The following is a 25,847-nucleotide window of genomic DNA, read 5'->3' as shown; positions in this document are numbered from 1 at the left end:
GGAGATCAGGTAGAATAAAATGAAGGGAAAAAACTAACCCCTGTATTTTCTATCTTGTGCAAACTTTAAAATATACAATGTGTGGGAATAGAAGAAATTTCAATATGAAAAATTAGCCGCTGAAAATTTTATACCTTCCATAAGGCTGGGAGATGAAACCAAATACAATAAATGCTGCCATTTTAAAAGTTTGGATGTTTACTGCAGACTTATAATTTTCCACCATTAGGGATGCCAAGGAAAATAAGGATGATGATAAAAAGAAAAGTTTAATTGTACATTTCAATCAGCACAGATGCAATATCAAAACCATTCAGCAATTTTTTGATATTATATATCTGTTTTTTGTTTCTGACGTGCAGATTTTTTTCCAAGAGTATTAACATAGAACAGGTAAATGACAGTTAACAAATGTGAATAACGTGGCACAATCACACCGAGACTCTCAATGATCTGGTCCCAAGGAAACAAAAATTTCACGCTTCTCATTTCTGTTTTTATTAATTCTTTATAAAAGACTGTTTTGGTTTGTATGAAACCATGATAAAAGTTAAATTACACAAAATTCCCACAGAATTTAAAGAAATAACTTCCTTCTTTGCAATTCATGTTTAATCAGGAACTGTACAACTTCATCTGCCATATTTTGGTTTGTTCCCAGGAGTTACAGTTCCTCATTTACCACAGAAAACACAGATGCCAGAGGGTAGCGTAGCTGCTCCCAGCAAGCAATGCGGCTGCCCAGTCTCCAACTGGGTGGGGTGCTGAAGAGAGGAAGCAAACTTTTCTGCTCCTTTCTACTGCTTCTGATAGGACAGGGAATGGATAGGATGGTGGCCCTGGCAAGTGGACCAGGGGAAAGGAGGGAAATGTAGGAAAAAGTTCTGTATGAGGAACTGATGGCAGGAAGATGGGAAGAAGGCATGGAAATGGCTCATATTCAGATATAGTACATGAGGGAAGAAGAGAGGGAAAAAGGCAGCTCAGTAGGTCAATTAGATCTTTGATTAGCTATAAAACAAACAGGTATCTGTAAAATTCATGCAGATGCAGTCAACAAGTGTTGGAAAGTAAAGCTGGTAGGACAGTGGGAGGAGAAGATCAACTGTCCTTTTAATTTTGTCTCCTTTGTCTCAAACCTGGATTACAAAGGTATCAAATAAACACTGACCAAACACAGTGGGGTGGGGAGACATTGCTTTTAGGATATGTGTGTTGAGGGTAGCAAATCCATGCCAAATTAAAATTTCAAAATCGTGTGATCTACATTCTTGTCCACCTACACGCTATCCCAAACATCCTGCCATTTATTAGCTAAATGGTCCATCTAGTAAACAAGACTAAGTGTTGAGGGGGTTGGAAAAGAGCAGGAGTCAGCCAGTTGAGAGTCATAATAAGCCATTCCACTCCCTAGGACATGGAGAAGGTAAACTTTTATTTTGTTCAAGAGATCACCTCAGTATAACACTGCCTTTCCAGTCATCGCAGGCACAGTCACATCAACAGGCTAGAAAAGCCATCCCATTTCTGCGGTAGGCACTCTGTCAAAGAAAAAGAAATCTGCAATGAATTATCACATCAAGTCAAACAAGGAAAGAAGGCAAGAAGCAAGCAGAGCTTTCTTTCTGTTTTGTAGACTGCTGGCTATTATCTAGTAGGGTGCTTAATCTGAATATTTCTGGTAGCAAAGCTATAGCAACCATTCTATTACAAAAATCAGTGTGGTTAACAAGCGGTTAGTGATGCTATTTTTGGAAAGTGGGAGATAGGCAAAGAAAGACATCCCCTTTTGTTAATTGATTGGGTTTGGTTAAACCAAAGAGATGTTGTGCTGAATCTGCTTCTTTCATAAACATATGTTCTCTATTCAACATGCTCCAGAATCACTTATAACTATCTTAATAGCTTATAAATTACTGACTCATTTCATTATAGCCTTTCTAACCCTAATTTATAGTCTGAGTGAACAGATACCAACAGAGGGCTTACCTCTTCACTAAAATATGATCTTAGAATTCTGCACATAATAAAGAGTATGGAAAACTTGAACCCTTACATACTTTCACATACATACATATATACTGGTATAGTAATGTATATACATGGTATGATAAAATATTGCCATAAAAGAAAACAGGAAAATGGATAGGAATTGCAATAGTAAATGAATCAATGAAAAAAGCAAAACTACATGATTTTCATGTCAATAGTTTTTTTTCATTTCAGAACTGGAAAACACAGGGCCTCTTGTAAATTGTCCTGAATCTTATTTTATTCTAAAGTGGAAGAGAACTAAAATCCAGAACTTAAAATTAATTAACTAATTCTAATAATTATATATGACAAAATGCACTTTGATTCATTGTACATGTATGGAGCACAACTTTTCATTTCTCTGGTTGTACATGATGTAGCGTTGCACCATATGTGAAATCATACATGTACCTAGGGTAATAAAATCCATCCTTCGACCATCTTTCCTGTCCCCAAGTCCTTCCCTTGTCCCCTCCCTCTTCTTTGCCAAAGTTCCTCCATTCTTCTCATTCACCGGCCTCCTCCAGCCCCCTGCCATTATGGATCAGCATCTACTTATTAAAACATTCAGCCTTTGGGTTTGGGGGATTGGCTAACTTCACTAAGCATTGTATTCTCCAACTCTGTCCATTTACCTGCAAATGCCATAATTTTATTCTCTTTTAATGCTGAGCAATATTCCATTGAGTATATATACCACAGTTTCTTTATCCATTCATCTACTGAAGAGCATCTAGGTTGGTTCCACAGTTTAGCTATTGTGAATTGAGCTGCTATAACCACTGATGTGGCTGCGTCACTACAGTATGCTGATTTTAGGTCCTTTGTGTATAGACCAAAGAGTGGGATAATTGGGTCAAAAGGTGGTTCCATTCCAAGTTTTCTAAGTAATCTCCATATTGCTTTCCAGCATAGTTGCACCAATTTTTAGTGCCACCAGCAATGTATGAGTGTACCTTTTCCTCTACATCATTGCCAACACTTATCATTGCTTGTATTTTTGACAATTGTCATTGTGACTGGAGTGAGATGAAATCTTAGAGTAGTTTTGATTTGCATTTTTCTAATTATGTATTTGTTGATTAATTGTATATCTTATTCTGAGAAGTGTCTGTTCAGTTCCTTAGGCCATTTATTGATTGGGTGGTTAAATTTTTTGGTGTTAAGTTTTTTGAGTTCTTTATATATCCTGGAAATTAATGCTCTATCTGATGTGCGTGTAGTAAAGATGTTCTCTCACTCTGTGGGCTCTGTCTTCACATTAATGATTGCTTCCTTTGCTGAGAAGAAGCTTTTAGTTTGAATCCATCCCATTTATTAATTCTTGATTTTATTTCTTGTGCTTTAGGAGTCTGGTTAAGGAAGTCAGGACCTAATCTGACTTGATGAAAATTTGGGCCTACTTTTTCTTCTATTAGGTGCAGGGTCTCTGGTCTAATTCCTAGGTCCTTGATCCACTTTGAGTTGAGTACTGTGCATGGTGAGAGAAACTATCACTATTTGTCAATGACATGATTCTATACTTAGAGGATAAAAAAAAAAACAAAAAACCTCCAATAGAAAACTTCTAGAATTAGTAAATGAATTCAGCAAAATAGCAGGATACAAAATAAATATCCATAAATCAAATGTATTTTTATATATCAGTGATTAAACCCTCTGAAAAACAAATTAGGAAACTACTTCATTCACAATAGCCTCAAAAAAAAAAAAAAAAAAAAAAAAACCACCTTGCGAATAAATCTAACAAAAGAGGTGAAAAATCTATACAGTGAAAACTACAGAACATTGAAGAAAGAAATTGAAGAAGATCTTAGAAGATGGAAAGATTTCCCATGTTCTTGGATAGGAAGAATTAATAATGTCAAAATTGTCAATACTACCAAAAGCATTATACAGATTTAATGCAATTCCAATTAAAACCCCAACAACACTCCTCATGGAAATAGAAAAAACAATCATGGAATTCATTTGGAAAAATAAGTGACCCAGAATAGCCAAAGCAACCCTTAGCAAGAAGAGTGAAGCAGGAGGCATCACAATATCAGACATTAAACTGTACTACAGAGCTATAGTAACAAAAATGACATAGTGTTGGCACCAAATAGACATGTAGACCAATGGTACAGAATAGAAGACAAAGAGACAAGCCCATATAAATACAGTTATCTCATACTAGACAAAGGCTCAGAAAACATACATTGGCAAAAAGATAGCCTTTTCAACAAATGGTGCTGGGAAAACTGGAAATCCATATGAAGCAAAATTAAATTAACCACACCCCCTTTCACTGGCATAATTTGCATTATTTGAACTGTAGCAGTCACATTCAGAGAATACACAACCCTCATTTTTTCTACCATCTGTTTTCAGAAAAATGGAGAAAAATGATAAAATCTCATATTAGGGATTTCTGCCACTGAAGCTAACAACTCTTGGGCTATTTATGAAGCCTGTACTCTTTCAGCTCAATGAATTTGTCACCAGCAGCCTAATTCTGAGAAACAGAAGAGGCAGGCTACTAGAGGTCCTCTGTTCATAGCTCTGGCCTAGGGACAAATCACAACAACAAAGCAAAAACTCTTTTTTGAGGACAGTAATTGAGGGAGAACTCTGAAAATCAGTAAGGAAATAATGGGAACCCTAAACAGCATAGAAGGTGTAGAGGGCAACCTAGAGGAAAGAACAAGCAAACAGTCACTTCAGCCCCAGCTTTCCAGTAGCCAGAGTGGAGGGGCTGGTGTATTTCTTTCTGGGAGAAGGCAAGCAGGAGAGTGCCAGCAGCCCCAATCATAGCAGCAGACTGGCAGTCCCAACAGTAAGAGAAGTGCATATCTTTAAGGGCTTTAAGTAGAGTCCAGGGAGTTGGCTGGGATAAAAGTGATTGTTCTTCTCCAACGAAGGAACTCACTTGGGGCCTCCAACTCCTAGAACCCAAGCTGCCATAATACTGCTGGATACCATCTTGCCTTAGGGACTGCAGCCACCTGCCCAACAGAGCCAACCAGTCTCTCCCTGGTAACTGCTTCACTGGGCAGAAGACAGCCCTCTCAGTGTCCTGCAGCTTCCGGATCAGTGACTGCTGCAGCCACAAACTTGAGTCCCATCTGTGCTTGCTTCATGGGAATAAACTAGTAAAATCTCCTCTTCAGCCCAAAGCCTTGAGACTATAGCTACTGGGACAAAGTCCTGGCTTTACCTTCACTTGTTCACCGGGAGCTGGGGAGATCCCAGCAGCCCCCAACCCTGTAACCACCTGTGTACCTTGAGTATACCTGTCAGGAACTCAGAAAGGTTTCCCACTGCCTTGGGCCTGCAGATGCTGGTACAAACTAACCTGGTATCACTTCCAAGCTTGTTTCTGGGAATGAGGGAAAGGTTCCATCCATGTTCTGCAGCTCCAGGACTGTGGTTACCAATCTCACAAACATTGTCCCCACCAAATCTTGCCCCACGTGACCTAGGAATTCCCATCCACCTCCTGAAGCTCTAGGACCACAGATACCAATGCTAAAAGTCCCAATATTACCTGTACTCATTCTGTGGAACTCAGGAAAGGTCTCCTTCACATCCCACATCTCCAGTATGTGAATACCAGTACCACAGGTCCAAATGTTACTTGCACATACCCTGAGGGTCCCAGGGAAGGTTTTTCACAGCCCATGGACTTGGAACTATAGCTGCTGATGCCAAAATCCCTGGGACTGCTTGTTCTTGTCCCTTGGGACTTGAAGAAGTTATCTGGGTCCTACAGCTCAATGAAAGTGGATAACAGCACTATTGATCTCAGCACCAATTGTCCTCTAGGACCTACAGAATGTCCCCTTTATGTCCCCCAACCTCAAGTCTACAATTCCTGGTGTCACAGACTGCAGCATCACCTGTGCTCATCCCTGTAGTACGTGAAGAAGGTCCCATCTCATCCTGAGGCTCCAGAACTATGGCTACTGGTGCTATACGCCCAGACATCTCCCCAAACCATCCTGAGAGTTCTGGGGAAGGTGTCTTTTACATTCTATGGGGTCACATCCACAGTTGCTGACTGAAGGTTGTGGAGCTTCCAAAACAGAGTAGAACAAATAGAAGAGTATCTGTGCTTGAGGACAGGTCTTTTGAATTAATCCAGACCAAAAGAAAAGAATAAAGAAAGCATACACAATGTCAAGACTTATGGGACATAATATGAGTTCCATAATATCTGTTAAGTGAAAAAATATTTTCATTATGGGAATTCCAGAAGGTGAAAAAAAGGGGAAGGGCATTGAAAACCTATGTCATGAAATAAGAGATCAAAACTTCCCAAATCTTAAAAGGGATGATATATTCAAATTACTGAAAGAAAAGAAAACTAAGTGAAATCACAAAAATAGTGAGAGGTAGAAACAAAATACAAAACAAGCAGAATATGATTAACAAAATGACAGAAGGAAGTTAAAACTTATCACTAACAACTTTGAATTTAAATGGACTAAATCAACCAATCAAAAGGCATAGACAGGTTCAATGGATAAAAACAAGACCCAACTCTATGTTACCTACAAGAAACCCATTTTACTGGTAAAGATACACATAGACTAAAAGTGAAAGGTTAGTAAAAGAGAAGCTGTACAAATGGAAAACAAAAGTGAGTAGTTATATCCAATAAAGCAACAAAGTAAAAATTATAAAAAGAGATAAAGAATGCTGTTATATATTGATGAAGGGTCAATTTAGCCAGAAGATATAAGAATGATAACTATGTATGTACCTAACACAGGACCATCTATATAAAGCAAATATTAGATTTATAGGGAGAGATAAACTTTAAAAAACACAATGTTAGCCAGAATCTTCAACACTCCACTTTTCCCATCTACATAGACAGATCATACAAACAGAAAATCAACAAAGAAATATCTGAACCACATTTTAGTGCAAATGGACATTGCACTGAACAGTGAAGACACAGTCTTATCAGCAAATGTATCATTTTACAGTATAGACCATGTTTTAGTCAGCTTTTTCACTGCTGTGATCAAAGGACATGACAAGAACAATTAGAGGAGGAAAAGTTTATTTTCAGGCCCATGGTTTCAGAGATCATAGTGCACAGACAGCTGACTCCATTCTTTGGGGCCAGAGGTGAAGTAGAACATTGTGTGGCAGAAGTGTGAGGTGGAGGAAAGCAGCTAGGGACACGGCACCAGGAAGGAGAGAAGGGGTGGAGGGGAGAGTGTACGTGTGTGCTAGCTCTGTTCAGGACATACATACCCCAAAGGCTGGTTCTCAGGGATCAACCTCCTCCAGCCACACCCTACCTGCCTACAGCTACTACCCAGTTAATCCCTATCAGGGTAACAATACACTGATTAGGTTAAGGCTTTCACAACACAATCAATTCACCTTTAAACTTTCTTGCATTGTCTTACACATAGCTTTTGGAGAACACCTCACTGAAACCATAACAGATCCAAACCAAGTCTCAATGTGAAATTTTAAAATACTGAAATCACATCATGTTTCTTCTCAGGCCACGAAAGAATAAAATAAGAATGAAAAGTATATAAATATATGAAAAAATTGAATGACATCCTCCTAAATGATGAATGGGTATTTGAATAAATTAAAAAGGGAAATAAAAAGTGTCTAGAAACAAATGAAAATGACAACACAACATGAAAATCTATGGGACACAACAAAAGCAGAACTGAGAATGAAGCTGACAGTAATATAATATTTTGTAACAAATTCATACATCAACATGACAGATCTTAAATAAACCTAACAATGTATGTCAAGGATTTAGAAAAGAAAGAATAAATCCAAAATTAGTATAAGAAAGAAATAATAAAGATCACAATCAAAGAAAAAAATAAGAACTAAAAACATACAAGTGATCAATGAAACAGTTTCTTGAGTAGATAAACAAAATTAAAAAAAAAAAAAAACCTTAGGTAAACTAACCAAGAAAAAAAAAAGACTCAAATAGAATCAAAGATGAAAAAGATTATAACTGATACCACATAAACACAAAGATCATAAGAAACTAGAACAAATATATATGAAAAAATTGAAGAACCTAGAAGAAATGGATAAATTCCTAAACACATACAATATGCCAAAACTGAATAAAAAAATAGAAAATCTAAATAGACCAATAATGAGTAAAGAAATTAAAGCACAGGTGAAAATTTCCCATACTGCTAAATTCTAAGAAGCACTAATTCTAATTATTCTTAAATTACTCCAAATAAACAAAATGAAAGGAACTCTAGCAAACTTTTTTGATAGTAAAACCAGACAAAGACTTACAAGAACTATAACAAAAATGTAGTTTATCAGGCCTATATCGCTGATGAACATAGGTATAAAAATTCAATCAAATACTAGTCAACTGAATTCAAAAGCATATCAAAAATGTCATATACCACGATCAAGTAGAATTTATTACAAGGATGGTCCAACACATGTAAACTAATAAATGTAATAAAACATATCCACAGAATGAAGGATAAAGTCCACCTAATACACACAGAAAAAGCATTTGAAAAGCTTCTATATCCCATCACAATAAAAACTCTTGAAAAATTGAATATGGAAGAAACATACCTCAACACAATAAATGATAAATTGAAAATCCCACAGCCAACATACTGAACACAGAAGAGTCCCAAATGTTTCTTCTAAATTGGAACACTCTTATTTAACATAGAACTCAAATTCTTAGCAAGAGCAATGAGGCAAGCAAAAGAAATAAAGGACATCCAGATTGGAAAGGATGATATGGTTTTAGAAATAGAAAAACCTAAATATACTTAAAAATTTGTTGTAACTTATAAACAATTCAGTAAAGTTGCAGGAATACATTAACAAAAAAACTATCACTTTTATACACCAATAATGAACTTGCTGAAAAAGAAAGCAATCTCCACAATAGCTACAAAAATATTCTGGAATAAATTTAATCAAGGAAGTAAAAACTCTACAACGAAAATGATAAAACTGATGAAAAAATTCTCTCTCTCTCTCTCTCTCTCTCTCACACACACACACACACACACACACACAAGATATCCCATGTTCACAGATTGGCAGAATATTATTAACATGATTATATGAACCAAAGTAAGCAATTCTCATCAAAATGCTAACAATTTTCTTCACAGAAACAGAAAAACAAATCCTAACATTCATATGGATGCATAAAAGACCCAGAAGAGCCAAAGTGATCCTGAGGGGGAAAAAAGTCCAAAGGAAGAGATATCATAATATCTGACTTCAGAACATACCACAAAGCTATAATAACCAAAACAGTAAGGAGATGTCATAAAAACAGACATGTAGAGAATCCAGAAATTAATCCTATCTTTACACAACCAACTGATTTTTGACAAAGGCACAAGAACATACAGTGGAGAAAAGATAGTGTGTTTAAAAAATGGTTCTAGAACAATTGGAGGTCATTTTGTAAGTGAAGTAAACCAGGCACAGATAGACAAAATACCACATTTTCGCACTCATTTATGGAAAGTAGTAGGTCAATTGCATAGAATAATGGAATGGAATAGTGGTCACTAAAGACTGGGAAGGATAGGGCAGAGGGAGGGAGGAAAGATAAGGACCAACAAAACACAAGAGGAATTGGTTCTGGCTTTTCTAGCATATCAGCCTAACTATGGTTAAAACAATCTGTATTTCAAAATAACAAGAAGAGTACAAATTCCCAAATGCAAAAAAAAAAAAAAAAAAAAAGATTAATGTTTGAAGACATGGAAATGCCTGTTACGCTGATTTAATAATTACATATTATATATATATGTATCAAATTGTTATAATGTACCCCATAAGGAGGTATAAATATTATGTCTAAATAAGAAACACTACCCTTTTATGATCACGATAATGATAAGGAGGTACAAAAGACTCTTAATCTTAAAAAAAAAAAAATTCAATTAACTCGAAAACCTCTCCAAATATCTTGCTTAGAGAGGATTTATCAGGGCTATCAGGCTTTGGAGTCGTGCTAGAATTTTATCAGTTGTTATGCTGTTATGCAGTCCTCCTGCATCAGTTTATTAAGGGTAAGAAATCTAAGTTCATCACTCTCTCTCTCCATTCTTACACAGGGCTGTTTCTGCTGCAGATAGAAGCCTTCTGGATTGAAGCAAACACTAACTCCCAAGTCCACCTCCTAAGATTTGAGAACAGCATTCAGTGATTCCTCCAAAATCTTACAGGAATGGGGAGGAGGGTATCTTTCCACAACAGGAGGCAGGGGAGCTCCTGAACAGCCCCCAGCCACGGGGGCTCATGCCAAAGTAACACTTCGATGACCCTGAAGTTTTACATGTCACAATCGAAATGACAACCTTCAACATAACATAGTATTTAAAACTCAGGGATGACTTTACATGTAGGTAATGGACCTGGCAGTAACGCCAGATTCTTCCCAAAGGAATATGATTGAAATGAGCTCTGCTCATGAAATGAGGTTTGGGGTAGGGGAAAACTGAGTCTTGGCTGAACTTACCTGAGAAATAACTAGGTTGAACCTTTCTAGAGTAGGCAAAATGGAATGATTCTCCTTAATACTGGATAGGTGTCTTTAAAATTAATTCGCCTTCGCAGATGATTTAACTGAATTCTTCACAAATAACTAAAAAAAATAATGGGCTTACTTAACAAAGATGTTCAAGTAGCTAACTCTAATGAGAGAATCAAAGTTTAGATGACTCAGATTTCTGTGATGAGTCATTACTATTCTAAAATAAAGAAGGAACAATCAATCATGTGTAATTAGTGAAGAACAATTTCAGCAAACCAATCTCCTAGAGTCCTACACCCTGAATCACTGCTTTTTCCTTTTGGTGTACAAAGGAGGTAGGTTGTCTATGTAAGGCAACCATGGGAATGTCCCAAATTTGGTATCCTTTCCTGAGTAAGCAACTTTACAGGAAGATGAACAAAGCTCATCTTTGTGTCAACTATGAATGTTTTTCTATTTGTGTTGTGAATATTTAACCAAATTTAAACACTGCTTGGTGTAAGGGTTTTCCAGAGGTCACATTCTCATGAAACTTTGCATCCTACTTACTTTCTTCTGCTGAATCCTACAAATGATTCCCACTTCCACAACTTTACATACTCCTAGATAGTAAAACTCAGACTTTGACCAGAAACAGTTCGGACCCCCATCCACACTGAAAATTATAAATTAGTCAATAACACAATCAGATCTCCCCTGCCAAAACTGGGTCCTAACTGCCATGTGCCATGTCAGTTTTCTTTCTGATTTAATAAAACTCTATTCTCAATTACTAGTTGCTCTTCTGTGAATTTATTGAAAAGCTCAAACATTTGAGCTTCTCTCAAAGTCAGCAGTAAAGACGAGACTTAATTTGTCAAAGACCAGTTGTAGTTCATAGGTTTGTTGTTTTTTTAATTGAGTATCAAGCTAGTTCCCAATTTTTGACATTTGTTTATTGACTAAGCTAAAAATTATGACTGGATAGGCAGACAGAGACTCTCTACTCGCTACACTGGGCATTCATAAGTGTGCATTTAAAATAAAAGGACTGTTTTCGTTGTTGTTGTTAACTCTGTGTGGATAAGCTAGAGAAATCATTTAACTATCAGATTTCTTTCTTTCTTAAAAATGGGTCATCGATTAGCAGATTTTAGGGAACACAAACTAGTATTAGAAAACGAGAGAGCTGAACACAGTGGCATGTGCATATAATCCCAGTTACTTGAGGGGTTGAGACAAGAGGATTGTTCAAGGCCATTCAGGGCAACACAGTGGGCTGAAAAGAAGGCATTAATATTTATCTTAAGCATAAGAAGATAAATATGTAAAATGTATCTGATAGTCCCAAGTTAAATACTATTATGTATATGTTATTTGTGCCATTAGCCTAAAAAGCATTAACTCTAGATAAAAACCATGTAAGTCCCCAAATTTGGACTTATATTTTATTCTCATTACCTTCCCTGATTCCTTTCTGCTTCTTGAAACTTAAATAAAAGCATAAGACTTTGTTTTAGTCAGCTTTTTTACTGTTGTGATCAAAAGACCTGACAGAAATAATGTTAAGGAGGAACAGTTTATTTGGTGCTCATGGTCTCAGTCTATAAAACGGACCACTCCACTGCTCTGGGGTGAAGGTAAGGCTGAACATCAAGGTGGAAGGGTGTGATGGAGGAAAGCAGAGAAAGACATCCTCACCAGAGACAAGTATATACCCCAAAGGCATGCCCCCAGGGGCCACCTCCTCCAGGTACACCCTATCTGCCTATAGTTACTACCAATTAATCCCAATCAGTGAATTAATGCACTGATTATATTAAATCTCTCATAATCCAATCCTTCCACCTCTGAATGTTCTAGTATTATCTCAAACATGAGCTTCTGGGGGACACCTCATATCTAAACTATAACAACTTTCATTGTAGCAGGTTCCAAATTCCTTTACAAATACTTCATTTTACTCTGTGTAAACCACTGTGTGTTTGGTATTACAAAGGATACCAAGATAACTAAGACTATCCTTGGCTTAAAGTTTCCAATTTAACAATAAGGTTTTAACTACCACAATAAAAGGAGCTGAGAAGCCACTTTTAAGGAGGAAAAGAGGAAGAAAATAAAGCATTTTTATTTGCTTTTTGTTCAAAGGTTGAATCACAATATTTAACATTTTAAAAAGGCACGAGATTTATGTATTTCTCAAAATTGATTTTATAAAGTACTTTCATGTGTATATCTAATTTGAGCCATAACAAGTTAAAAGGTTGCATAGTCTTCTTTTTTTTTTCAAATATTTATTTCTTAATTTTAGGTGGACACAATATCTTTACTTCATTTTTTTTTAATGTGGTGCTGAGGATTGAACTCAGTGTCCCATGCATGCCAGGTGAGCGCACTACCACTTGAGCCACATACCCAGCTCACATATTCTTCTTTTTAAAGTGACATGATTAATGAGAGTTAGATTTAGGATTAAATCTGGGGCCTGTATTATTTTCATTATACCATACTATTTTACTTTGAAACAAAACAACATTCACCCCTCTTAGAAATCTGGTATAATGTAGTCCACCCAAATTACCACTCACACATATTCTCTCAGTCCTAGCAAGCTCAATTCTTGTTAAACTTCATTTAAAGGGTAAATTAAAATATTACTTCAAATTCAAACTCAATCATCTTTGCATAATACTTCCAAGTGCAGAGATGGACCCTGAATCTAAATCATTTTCAGTTTAGAGAGATTCTTTTTTTTAAAATTTTTTTTTAATATTTATTATTTAGTTATTGGCGGACACAACATCTTTGTTTGTATGTGGTGCTGAGGATCGAACCCGGGCCGCACGCATGCCAGGTGAGCACGCTACCGCTTGAGCCACATCCCAGCCCTAGAGAGATTCTTAACTAATGCTTATAAGAACAGCATACAGAACATCATGTCCAGATCACTAGGGAACCTTTAAAAAAATAAGATGCTTTAGCTCTTCAGAGTCAATAGGTGTTTAATGCTTAGGTTTTAGAACATGTTTGAAGCACCCCAGGGTATATACAATGAGGGCTGAGAAGGTGGTAGAATGGATGCATATACCATTAAGAGGACCCCAAAACAGTTTTGTCAATAAATGGCATGCTTTCAGAATGTGTTATGATTATTCAGTAAACAATATTTCTTAACTTCCTAATGTTGGTATCTAATGAACTTAATGCAAAAGAGGTAGAAATTGTGTGTTTCACACTATGGCTTTTACCCAGACAGCATATAGGTTACCTATATCTCTCACATTTCTTAGTTTCAGGCCATCTGTAGACTCCTTGTATTTTTCCTTTTCAGATGGTGAGATGTCACTGTAAGGAGCTCAGCCTGACTGACTGGTGCTGAAATGTTTATTCATACCATAGAAAAAGAAATTTGGAAACTAAGCCTGCTAAACAAAGCTGAATAAACCCTTTGCTAGCTTCTAGAGTCAAGGCACAATAGAACTTTGGAATTAGAAAGTATCTTTGATAAATTTTCTAGCCCAATTATTAATTTAACAGATGAAAAACCTAATACTCAGAGATAGTGACCAAGAAGAGTCCAGGATTACTTAGCTTAGGGTTCTTTATGGATAGTTCTGATTCTGCCCAGAGCTATGTGTTTAGCTTTTCTGGTCTTAATGAGGAAAACAGATATAAGATTTTTTTTTTTTTTTTTTTTTTTTTTTTTTAATATTAAGAGCCCTTGGGAGCAGAACAAAGCTGAAGAGATCAGGGAATGGGGTGGGGACTTAATGATGTCCTAACCAGTACAGCTGAGTAGTTAGAAGCTTTTTGTTCTGCTGTAGCTCTTCTGCTACATGATTGGCAGTCTGTGGAGAATCACTTCATTTCCCTGAGTAGTCAAAATAATAATTTTGGTAAATGGCTGAAATATCAAAATAATTAAGATAAAACTGGCTGAAAGGTTCTGTGGGAAATTTAAGCATCTTTAGTACATTCAAGGGGTGACAGTGAAGTCCCACTAAGGCTGTGTTCAGTGTCTGATTTAGGGTTGAGCAAATAATGTGGCCTACCTGTATCTGTTTTGGATTAAATCTAGCAGTAATAGGGACAATAAAAAGATCTGGGGCATATAGTCACCCTTTCCCAAACCACCATTAACTCTTAATTAAGTATAAGACAGATTCTGGATGACTTTTGGGCCACAGGAGCTACGCTGGTTACTGAAAGCCTGGCAGTTTCCCCAATGCTCTTTTCCATGCACGAGAGAAGACGGTGAGCACAAGGGTAGAGCTTCCTCAGTCCTGGCTCTGCTCTACTGGGAAGGATGGGGAGGGGGACAGCAGAGTAAACTGAGAGCAAAAGGCTTCCACCGGCCCTTATGAGATGTCTGGCTTACTGGAATACTCAGTTGAGCTGGGGCTAGAAAGGTAGGTGCTTTTCTAAATTTTATGTATAAATGCTGTTTCTTGAGTCAACTAAATTAGACCTCCTTTCTGTCCCACTCACTCCCAAGTTTCACAGTAAAACTTAGTAGTGCTTGTTAATTGGCCTTTTTCTTCCTCTCTTCTGGTGGCAAAACTGGAGAATAAACCAAAATTGGTTGTCTCAAATTCCATAGCCCCCACACACTCAAATCAAGTCTGTCCTCTGTGGGTCTGATGGATTTAGTGTCTGAACCCTCTTCTGGCCCTTCTCTTGCTTAAGAGATGACTGTACCCTCAGAGACATATTGTTTTGCTTTTATACTATAACTCTTTGAGGCTCCGGAGCTTCATCAAAGCCATGCAATATCTTTTTAAAAGATAAAATGAGCTTCTATTCTTTGCTGCCCTGTGTCTGTGTGTGGGCAAGAGATTTAATTATGAGGAATAAAGCTGAATGTTGGTCTAACACTCTTAAAATCAAAGTGAGAATCATGACTGAATTGCATTAGCAAGCATATATACAAATAGGAGCATCTTGTTTGTAATACTGCCTGTGACTTTTTCCCTTTTGATAATTTCATTGTAACTCTGATATTTCAGAGAACCTAAATTGAACCATATGATGTACAGCACTATAACATGCAAAATTCTCTACAAACATTCTGTTCTGGGTACTTCCCCCATGTTATAAATACCCTGTGAGAATCATGGAGGGCTGTTTGTCCAAGAGCAGAGTCTTCATTTAATAACGGTGATGGAGCCCTGCCTCTTAAGTAGCAGGTCCTCTCTGGCTGGCAGAATAGTGTTAACTCTCTTTATTCCAAGTAATGTGGAACCCACAAATCCTGAGGAACTTATGGCTTTATGCATGCTCCTCCCTCTCTGTCAGATTTTTACTTTATTAAAGAAAACTAACACTGGACTTTTATAAATTCTTGGGTTACTACCAAGAATTTTATTGTTTTGGCATTCTTAATACAAAAATCACTAAATTAAATTCGATTATTAAAAATTACAATTTCTAATTGCCCAAGTTATTTCAAATTATATGAGAGATGTTTTAATAAAGTCTTCCCCCTGTTCTTGTTAAGCAAAATAATTAAGTGGCTGATACAAACCACGCTGTACTTTAGAAAAAAAGTTTTTTTTTTAAAATAAATGTTATCTCTAGCAATTTTACAAGACTAAAAGTGTATATACTTCCATGTATACATTATTCTTTCCATGATATTTTATATGTTTAAACACATCTACAGTTAATAATAGTTTAATGCCAATAATATTAAACATTAATTCAGCTACTTTATATCATAATCAAAATAAAGAGGTTTAACACTATTCTAAGCACTAAACATATACATAAATGTATATGTACAAAATGCCAAACTGACAGGAATTACTAACTGAAAAGTGATAATTTTGGGGGGGGGCAGGGCAAATGCTCAGTTCTAACAATTAAACCTCATTTCTCTTAATTGGCCACAGCCTCCAGAAGGCACAGACTTGCTATTCTATTTATCTCTGTATGTCCAGGGTATAGTCAATAGTGAAGAAAAAGCAATAACAATAAATAAACAAACAAAAAAAGCTAGGTGCTTAGTTGAATTCAGCAGCACACAAGCTGGTTTCATTACAGGGATACAAGTCAATAAACATATCACACACATCAACAGAATGAAGGCTAAAATTCATGTGATTCACTCAATATATGCAGAAAAGGCATCTGATAAAATTCAACAACAGGTACAAAAGGATCATACCTCAACATATTAAAGGCTACATATAGGACAAATCTACAGCCAACCCAATATCACACTGAATGGGGAAAAGCTGAAAGCATTTCCTCTAACATCAGGAACAAGATGTGTGTGTGTACTTTCATTGCTCTTATTATAGTACAGCTAGTCTTAGCAAGAGCAATTAGGCAAGAGAAATAAAAGGCAAATCCAAATTAGAAAGGAAGAAGCTAAATTGTCCATGTTTGAAGCTACCATGATTTTTTTTTTGAGGGGGTGGGAGGAACCAGGGATAGAACCAAGAAGTGTTTCACCCCTGAGCTATGTCCCTGGACCTTTTTATTTTTTATTTTGAGACAGAATCTTACTAAGTTGCTGAAGCTGACCTTGAATTTACAATCCTTCTGCCTCAGTCTTCCAAGTTAATGGGATTACAGACATGTGCCACCATGCCCAGCTGCTGTCATAATTTATACACAAAAAACCCCACATACTTCATCAAAAATCTGTTAGAACTTATAAACAAATTCAGTAAAGCTGCAGGATACAAAATCAATGTAACATAAATCAGTAGCTTTTCATACGCCAACAAGGAAGTTGCTGAGAAATTAATCAAAAAAGTAATTCTATTCACAACAACACACATAATAAAGTACCTAAGAATAATTAAACTAAGGAAGTAAAAGTTCTCTACAATGAAAATTACAAAACCACCAATGAAAGAAACTGAAGACACTAAAAGATGAAAAGACCTCCCATGTTGATTGATTACACGAATCAACACTGTGAAAATACTACACAAAGTGTTGTCCCTATTACACAGAGTGATCTGTATTCAATGTAATCCCAAACAAAATGCTAATGATTTTCTTCACAGAACTAGAAAAAGGATTCTAAAGTCCATATGGAAGGAAAAAAGACCTGAATATCCAAATCAATTTTAAGCAAAAAGAGCAAAACTAGAGGCATCACAATACCTGATTCTGAGACATACTACAGAAGCCACAGTAACAAAAAACAGCATGGTACTAGCATAAAAACAGACAGACAAATGGAACAGAATGGAGAAGTAGGAAACAAACTCACACATCTACAGCCAACAGATTCTTGACAAAGATGTCAAAACACACAGGAGAAAGGGGATTCAACAAAAGGTGCAGGGAAATTGGGTTATCCATATACAGAAGATAGAAATTTAACCTCTAGGGTCTGGGGATGTGGCTCAAGCGGTAGCGCGCTCGCCTGGCATGCGTGCGGCCTGGGTTGGATCCTCAGCACCATGTACAAAGATGTTGTGTCCGCTGAATACTAGAAAATAAATATTAAAACATTCTCTCTCTCTCTCACTCTCTTTCTCTTAAAAAAAAAAAGAAGAAATTTAACCTCTAGCTCTCACCCTGTACAAAAATCAACACAAAATGCATCAAAGACCAGAAACTGAAATTACTAGAAGAAAACATAAGGGAAACACTTCAAGAAGATATTGGTATAGCAACAATTTTCTGGATAGGAACCCAAAAGCTCAGGAAACAAAAGCAAAAATTGACAAATGGGATCACATCAAATTAAAAACCTTCTGCACAACAAAGCAAATAACAGAGGAGGAGGAGGCAACCTCCTCTGGTATGGGAAAAAATTCTTTTCTTTTTTTTTTAATTGGTTGTTCAAAACATTACAAAGCTCATGATATATCATCTTTCATACATTTGATTCACGTGGGTCATGAACTCCCATTTTTACCCCAAATACAAATTGCAGAATCACATCAGTTACACATCCATGTTTTTACATAATGCCATATTAGTGACTGTTGTATTCTGCTACCTTTCTTATCCCCTACTATCCCTCCCCCCTTCCCAACTTCTTTCTCTACCCCATCTGCTGTTATTCAATTTTCTCCCTTATTGTTTTTTTCCCCCTTTCCCCTCACAACCTCTTATATGTAATTTTGTGTAACAATGAGGGTCTCCTTCCATTTCCATGCAATTTCCCTTCTCTCTCCCTTTCCCTCCCACCTCTCATCCCTGTTTAATGTTAATCTTCTTCTCATGCTCTTCCTCCCTGCTCTGTTTTTAGTTGCTCTCCTTATATCAAAGAAGATATTTGGCATTTGTTTTTTAGGGATTGGCTAGCTTCACTTAGCATAATCTGCTCTAATGTCATCCATTTCCCTGCAAATTTCATGATTTTGTCATTTTTTAGTGCTGCGTAATACTCCATTGTGTATAAATGCCACATTTTTTTTATCCATTCATCTATTGAGGGGCATCTAGGTTGGTTCCACAGTCTAGCTACTGTGAATTGTGCTGCTATTAACATTGATGTGGCAGTATCCCTATACTATGCTCTTTTAAGATCTTCAGGGAATAGTCCGAGAAGGGCGATAGCTGGGTCAAATGGTGGTTCCATTCCCAGCTTTTCCAGGAATCTCCATACTGCTTTTCAAATTGGCCGCACCAATTTGCAGTCCCACCAGCAATGTTCAAGTGTACCCTTTTCCCCACATCCTCGCCAGCACTTACTGTTGTTTGACTTCATAATGGCTGCCAATCTTACTGGAGTGAGATGGTATCTTAGGGTGGTTTTGATTTGCATTTCTCTAACTGCTAGAGAAGGTGAGCATTTTTTCATGTACTTGTTGATTGACTGTATGTCCTCCTCTGAGAAGTGTCTGTTCAGGTCCTTGGCCCATTTGTTGATTAGGTTATTTGTTATCTTGTTTAATCTTTTTGAGTTCTTTGTATACTATGGATATTAGGGCTCTATCTGAAGTTTGAGGAGTAAAAATTTGTTCCCAGGATGTAGGCTCCCTATTTACCTCTCTTATTGTTTCTCTTGCTGAGAAAAAACTTTTTAGTTTTTTCCCATTTGTTTATTCTTGTTTTTAACTCTTGGGCTATGGGTGTCCTATTAAGGAATTTGGAGCCTGACCCCACAATATGTAGATCGGAGCCAACTTTTTCTTCTATCAGATGCAGAGTCTCTGATTTATATCAAGCTCTTGATCCATTTTGAGTTAACTTTTGTGCATGGCGAGAGAAAGGGGTTCAGCTTCATTCTGTTGCATATGGATTTCCAGTTTCCCCAGCACCATTTGTTGAAGATGCTATCCTTCCTCCATTGCATGCTTTTAGTCCCTTTATCAAATATAAGATAGTTGTAATTTTGTGGATTGGTCTCTGTGTCCTCTATTCTGTACCATTGGTCCACCCGCCTGTTTTGGTACCAGTACCATGCTGTTTTTGTTACTATTGCTCTGTAGTACAGTTTGAAATCTGGGATCGCTATACCGCCAGATTCACACTTCCTGCTTAGAACTGCTTTTGCTATTCTGGGTCTTTTGTTTTTCCATATGAATTTCACGATTGCTTTATCTATTTTTACAAGAAATGCCTTTGGGATTTTGATTGGCATTGTATTAAACCTGTAGAGAACTTTGGGTAATATCGCCATTTTGATGATGTTAGTTCTGCCTATCTATTAACAGGGTATATTTTTCCATTTTGTAAGATCTTCTTCTATTTCTCTCTTTAGGGTTCTGTAGTTTTCATTGTATAAATCTTTCACCTCTTTTGTTAGGTTGATTCCCAAGTATTTTATTTTTTTTGAGGATATTGTGAATGGGGTGGTTGTCCTCATTTCCATTTCAGAAGATTTGTTGCTAATATACAGGAATGCCTTTGATTTATGTGTGTTGATTTTATATCCTGCCACTTTGCTGAATTCATTTATTAGCTCTAGTAGTTTCTTTGTAGACCCTTTTGGGTCTGTTAGATATAGTATTATATCATTCGCAAATAGTGATAATTTAAGTTCTTCTTTTTCTATTTTTATGCCTTTAATTTCTTTTGTCTGTCTAATTGCTCTGGCAAGTATTTCAAGAGCTAAATTGAATAGAAGTGGTGAGAGAGGGCATCCCTGTCTTGTTCCAGATTTTAGAGGGAATGCCTTCAGTTTTTCTCCATTTAGAATGATGTTAGCCTGAGGCTTAGCATATATAGCTTTTACAATGTTGAGGTAAGTTCCTGTTATCCCTAGTTTTTCTAGTGTTTTGAACATAAAGGGATGCTGCACTTTATCGAATGCTTTTTCTGCATCTATCGAGATGATCATATGGTTCTTATCTTTAAGTCTATTGATGTGGTGAATAACATTTATTGATTTCCGTATATTGAACCAGCCTTGCATCCCAGGGATGAATCCTACTTGATCATGGTGCACAATTTTTTTGATACGCTTTTGTATTCGATTCGCCAGGATTTTACTGAGGATTTTTGCATCTAAGTTCATTAAAGGTATTGGTCTGTAGTTTTCTTTCTTTGAAATGTCTTTGTCTGGTTTTGGGATCAGGGTGATGTTGGCCTCATATATAATTTGGAAGAGCTCCTTCTATTTCTTGAAATAGCTTGAAAAGTATTGGTATTAATTCTTCTTTGAAGGTTTTGTAAAACTCCACTGTATATCCATCCAGTCCAGGGCTTTTCTTGGTTGGTAGTCTTTTGATGGCTTCTTCTATTTCCTCTTTTGTTATTGGTCTGTTTAAATTGTGTGTGTCTTCCTGACTCAATCTGGGCAGATCATATGACTTAAGAAATTTATTGATATCTTCACTATCTTCTATTTTATTGTAATATAGGGTTTAAAAATACTTTCTAATTATCTTCTGTATTTCTGTAGTGTCCGTTGTGATATTGCCTTTTTCTTCCCATATGTTAGTAATTTGAGTTCTCTCTCTTCTCTTCGTTAGCATGGCTAAGGGTCTGTCGATCTTATTTTTTCGAAGAATCAACTTTTAGTTTTATCAATTTTTTCAATGGTTTTTTTTGTTTCAATTTCGTTGATTTCCACTCTGATTTTAATTATTTCTTGTCTTCTACTACATTTGCTGTTGTTTTGCTCTTCCTTTTCTAGGGTTTTGAGATGAAGTGTGGGTTCATTTATTTGTTGGTTTTTTCTTTTTTTGAGGAATGAACTCTAGGAAATGAATTTCCCTCTTAAAACTGCTTTCATTGTGTCCAATAGATTCCGATATGGTGTGTCTGTATTGTCGTTTATCTCTAAGAATTTTTTGATTTCCTCCTTTATATCTTCTGTAACCCATTGATCATTCAGTAACATATTGTTCATTTTCCAGGTGATGCAGGATTTTTCCTTCCTTCTTTTATCATTGATTTCCAGTTTCATTCCATTATGATCAGATAAGATGCATGGTATTATCTCCACACCTTTATATTTACTAAGAGTTGCCCTATGGCATAATATATGGTCTATCTTTGAGTAGGATCCATGTGCTGCTGAGAAGAACGTGTATCCACTTGATGATGGTTGATATATTCTATATATGTCGGTTAAGTCTAGGTTATTGATTGTGTTATTGAATTCTATAGTTTCTTTATTCAGCTTTTGTCTGGAGTATCTGTCTAATAGAGAGAGAGAGAGATGTGATGAAGTCACCCATAATTATTGTGTTGTGGTCTATTTGACTCTTGAACTTGAGGAGAGTTTGTTTTATGAACATTGCAGCACCATTGTTTGGTGCATACATATTGATAATTGTTATGTCTTGTTGGTGAATGGTTCCTTTTAACAGTATATAGTGTCTTTCTTTATCCCTTTTGATTAACTTAGGTTTGAAGTTGATTTTATTTGATATGAGTATGGCCACTCCTGCTTGCTTCCGAAGGCCATGTGAGTGGTATGATTTTTCCCAACCTTTCACCTTCAGCCTGTGAATGTCTTTTCCTATCATATGAGTCTTCTGAAGGCAGCATATTGTTGGATCTGTTTTTTTAATCCAGGTTACTAGCTTATGTCTCTTGGTTGGTGAATTTAAGCCATTAACATTTAGGGTTACTATTGATATATGGTTTGTACTTCCAGTCATGTTTATTTATTTATTTTAATTTGGCTAGTTTTTCCTCTTTGGTTATTTTTCTCCCCTTTTACTGAGATACCTCCCACTGTTAGTTTTGGGTGCTATTTTTCAATTCCTCTTCTTGTAGTATTTTGCTCAAAATGCCTTGCAGTACTGGTTTTCTGGCTGCAAATCCTTTTAACTTTTGTTTATCGTGAAATATTTTAATTTCATTGTCAAATCTGAAGCTTAATTTTGCTGGATACAGTATTCTTGGTTGGAATCCATTATTTTTCAGCATTTGAAATACGTTGTTCCAGGATCTTCTTGCTTTCAAAGTCTGTGATGAAAAATCAGCCGTTAAACTAATTGGTTTACCCCTGAATGTAATCTGCCTCCTTTCTCTCGTAGCTTTTAATATTCTCTCCTTGTACTGTATGTTGGATATCTTTATAATTATGTGTCTTTGAGTTGGTCTATTATGGTTTTGTATGTTTGGGGTCCTGTAGGCTTCCAGGATTTGGCAATCCATTCCATCTTTCATATCTGGGAAGTTTTCTAAGATTATTTCATTCAACAGATTGTTCATTCCTTTGGTTTGAACCTCTATACCTTCTTCTATCCCAATGACTCTCAAGTTTGGTTTTTTAATGACATCCCATATCTCTTGTATGGATTGCTTGTGATTTTTTAACATCTTTTCTGTATTGACTATATTCTTTTCGAGTTGATAAACTTTTTCTTCATTATCTGATGTTCTGACTTCTATTTGATCTAGTCTATTTGTAATATTCTCGTTTGAGTTTTTAATTTGGTTTATGGTTTCCTGCATTTCTAGGATTACTGTTTGATATATTTTTTAAAATCTCTTGAGGTAGAGTTCCTTCTTTGCAATTTGAGTTTGCTTATGCAATTCGTTTTCAAAGTATTCTTTCATTGTTTCGACTTGGTGTCTCATGACTTCTCTAAGAGTCCATTCCATCTGAGTCAGGTATGCCTTGAGTTCTTTCTCTGTCCATTTTTCTGATGCCTCTAGGTTCTCCTGTAGATTTAAGTTGTCCTGCATTGTTTGTATTCCTTTTTTCCCTTGTTTTTTCATGTTGTTCACGTTACTTTCCAACTCTGTTTAACTGCTGTGTTTCTGTTTTCTCCTATAAATTTGTTTTGGTTTTGTATATCTCTGTGGTCTCTCCTTTGTGGTGGGAGACTATGCCTAAAAATGTAGGGCTTTATTGTACTTTAAAGCTGATTCATTGAATTCATACAAGGCTTCCGGATTCTGTATACATATAGTGATTTGTTATTTGGTCTTAGGACTTTATGTTTAGATTAGGTGCTACGATGGTATGAGGGTTAGTATGTCTTGGCTACTTTGGAAGATTGCTCTACTGAAGGGGGATATTAACAGGCGATTGGATCAGGGTGTTTGGTAATAGCAAGGTATTTAGGAGCCCTATAGACAGCCTTGAAACATTCACCTATTTCCATTTAGACAATTACACGTAATGGAAGATGTAATGCTTGGGTTGAATGTTGTGGGGTAGGGGAAGGAAGGTGCTCTTAAAAAGAAAGAAGGAGAGAGAGATAGATAGAATAGAGGAGAATGGAAAGAACAATTTGAAAAGGGAAAGAAAAAAAATAAGAAAAAGGGGAGAAGAATAAAATTTAAAAAAAAAATGAGGTCTTAGAGATCCATTTTCTTCTCTTCCAGTAGGCGGAGCTGTGCCCTCCGAGCCGAACTTCTGCCCTCTATGTGCCGACAGCTATCCCTGTAAGGCAGCTCCTGGAAGTCTCTCAATCCTGTTAGTCCAGCGCCGTTTCACTTCTCCGGCCCCTCCCACCCTTCCTCCTGCCAGCCAGCCAGGTCCTGCTCACCGGAGGCGGCTCCCCAAGGATCTGGTTACACTTGCAGCCCCACCGTGTGCCCTATTTCCCAAACGACTGAGCACTCTCTCTGTCATTCATCTAAGTCCCAGTGCTGTGGAGCGGTGATCTTGGAACCAACAGTTTAATTTTTTCGGACCCCTTTGGTGGGCACGCCCTCGGAAACTGGTGGCTAAGATCTTGGGTGTAGCCGCTGGTGGTAAGGGGAGTTGGGGATCGAGAATCCCCTCTGCTTCCCTCGGTCCCTACAGTCACGTCCACTCTGCTGGCGGTAGGAGGAGTTGGGGGTCGGGAGTGCCTTCTGCTTCCCTCCGCCCCTACTGTCACGCCCACGCCGCTGGCGGTAGGGGGAGTTGGGGGTTGGGAGTCCCTCGGCCCCTACAGCCACGCCCACGGAGAGATTTTTGAGGTTTCCCGGCTCTTTGTATCTGGTGGGGGTGGGAGTCACACACCTGCTAAAGTGGATTCTGCTGGGAAGGAATCTCGTCACCCGAACTCTGGTGACGTCACCTCTCTGCTATGGCGAGCCCCAGGCTCCTTGCAGGAGTGTCTGAAGAGAGGGGTGGGACTGGCTTGTCTCTGGTCTGACCCAATCTCGGTTGGTTTTGGTTCCCGGTTCGCTATTTCATGAAGGCTTGGTTAGAGTCCCTTCGCCGTGCCTGCTGAGCAGCGCCTTGGAGGCTGGTCGCTGAGCCAGGCGGGCGGCGGCCGTTCAGCGGCGGCCGGTGGGTCTGGACCTCCGCGCCGCGTGGCAGAGATTTACTCATTTGGGGCAAACTATCACCTCCAATAATCTTACTAATTCCTGGCAGGTCTCATTTCAGGGGAATTTTGCTAGAAGTTTCTCAGCAGGTAAAATCTAAGCGTATTAATGCGTCTCTCTGACCCCGTTAATGAGGAGGTACTGAAAGTGCTGCCTCCCCGCCAGCCACCATGTTGGGTCCCCCCGGGAAAAAATTCTTGCTAACTCTGCATCTGACAGATGGGTACTAATTCACATTATATAAAGAACTCAAGAAACTTGAATAAAAATATAAATGACCAACAAATATAAGAAAAAATGCTCAATATCATTAGCCATCAGGGAAATGTAAATCAAAACTACAATGAAATGCCACCTCACCCCACTTAGACCGAATATTATAAAAACAAAAACCCCCAACACCCCTCCCCCAAATGCTGAGAAGATGTGGAGAAAAAAGAAACTCTTACACATAATTGGTGGGAATAAAAATTAGTATAGCCACTATGGAGGTTCCTCAACAAACTAGAAATAGAATTACTGTGATCAGCAATTCTAATCCCAGGTATATATCCAAGAAAATGAAATCAGCATACCAAAGAGATAGCTGCATATACATGTTTATTACTGTGGCACTATTCAAAATAGCTAAGATGTGAAATCAGCCTAGGTGTTCATCAACAGATAA

At 37.3% G+C, this 25,847-nt stretch overlaps 1 protein-coding gene across 2 annotated transcripts in view; it reads right to left on the bottom strand.

Annotated features, from left to right (window-relative positions):
• Nucleotides 1–250: 250 nt before the first annotated feature.
• Nucleotides 251–25,847, bottom strand: part of Supt3h (SPT3 homolog, SAGA and STAGA complex component) — a 458,490-nt gene continuing 432,893 nt past the window's right edge. For both annotated transcript variants that reach the window (XM_076860132.2, XM_076860134.2), the window contains exon 12: nt 251–1,541. In XM_076860132.2, the coding sequence (XP_076716247.1) occupies nt 1,500–1,541 (42 nt within the window). In that variant the 3' untranslated portion in view covers nt 251–1,499. The remainder of the gene's footprint in view (nt 1,542–25,847) is intronic.

Source organism: Callospermophilus lateralis, chromosome 6 (assembly GCF_048772815.1).
Source record: "Callospermophilus lateralis isolate mCalLat2 chromosome 6, mCalLat2.hap1, whole genome shotgun sequence".
NCBI classification, from domain to species: Eukaryota; Metazoa; Chordata; class Mammalia; order Rodentia; family Sciuridae; genus Callospermophilus; species Callospermophilus lateralis.
This window is presented reverse-complemented; position numbering and strand designations above follow the sequence as displayed.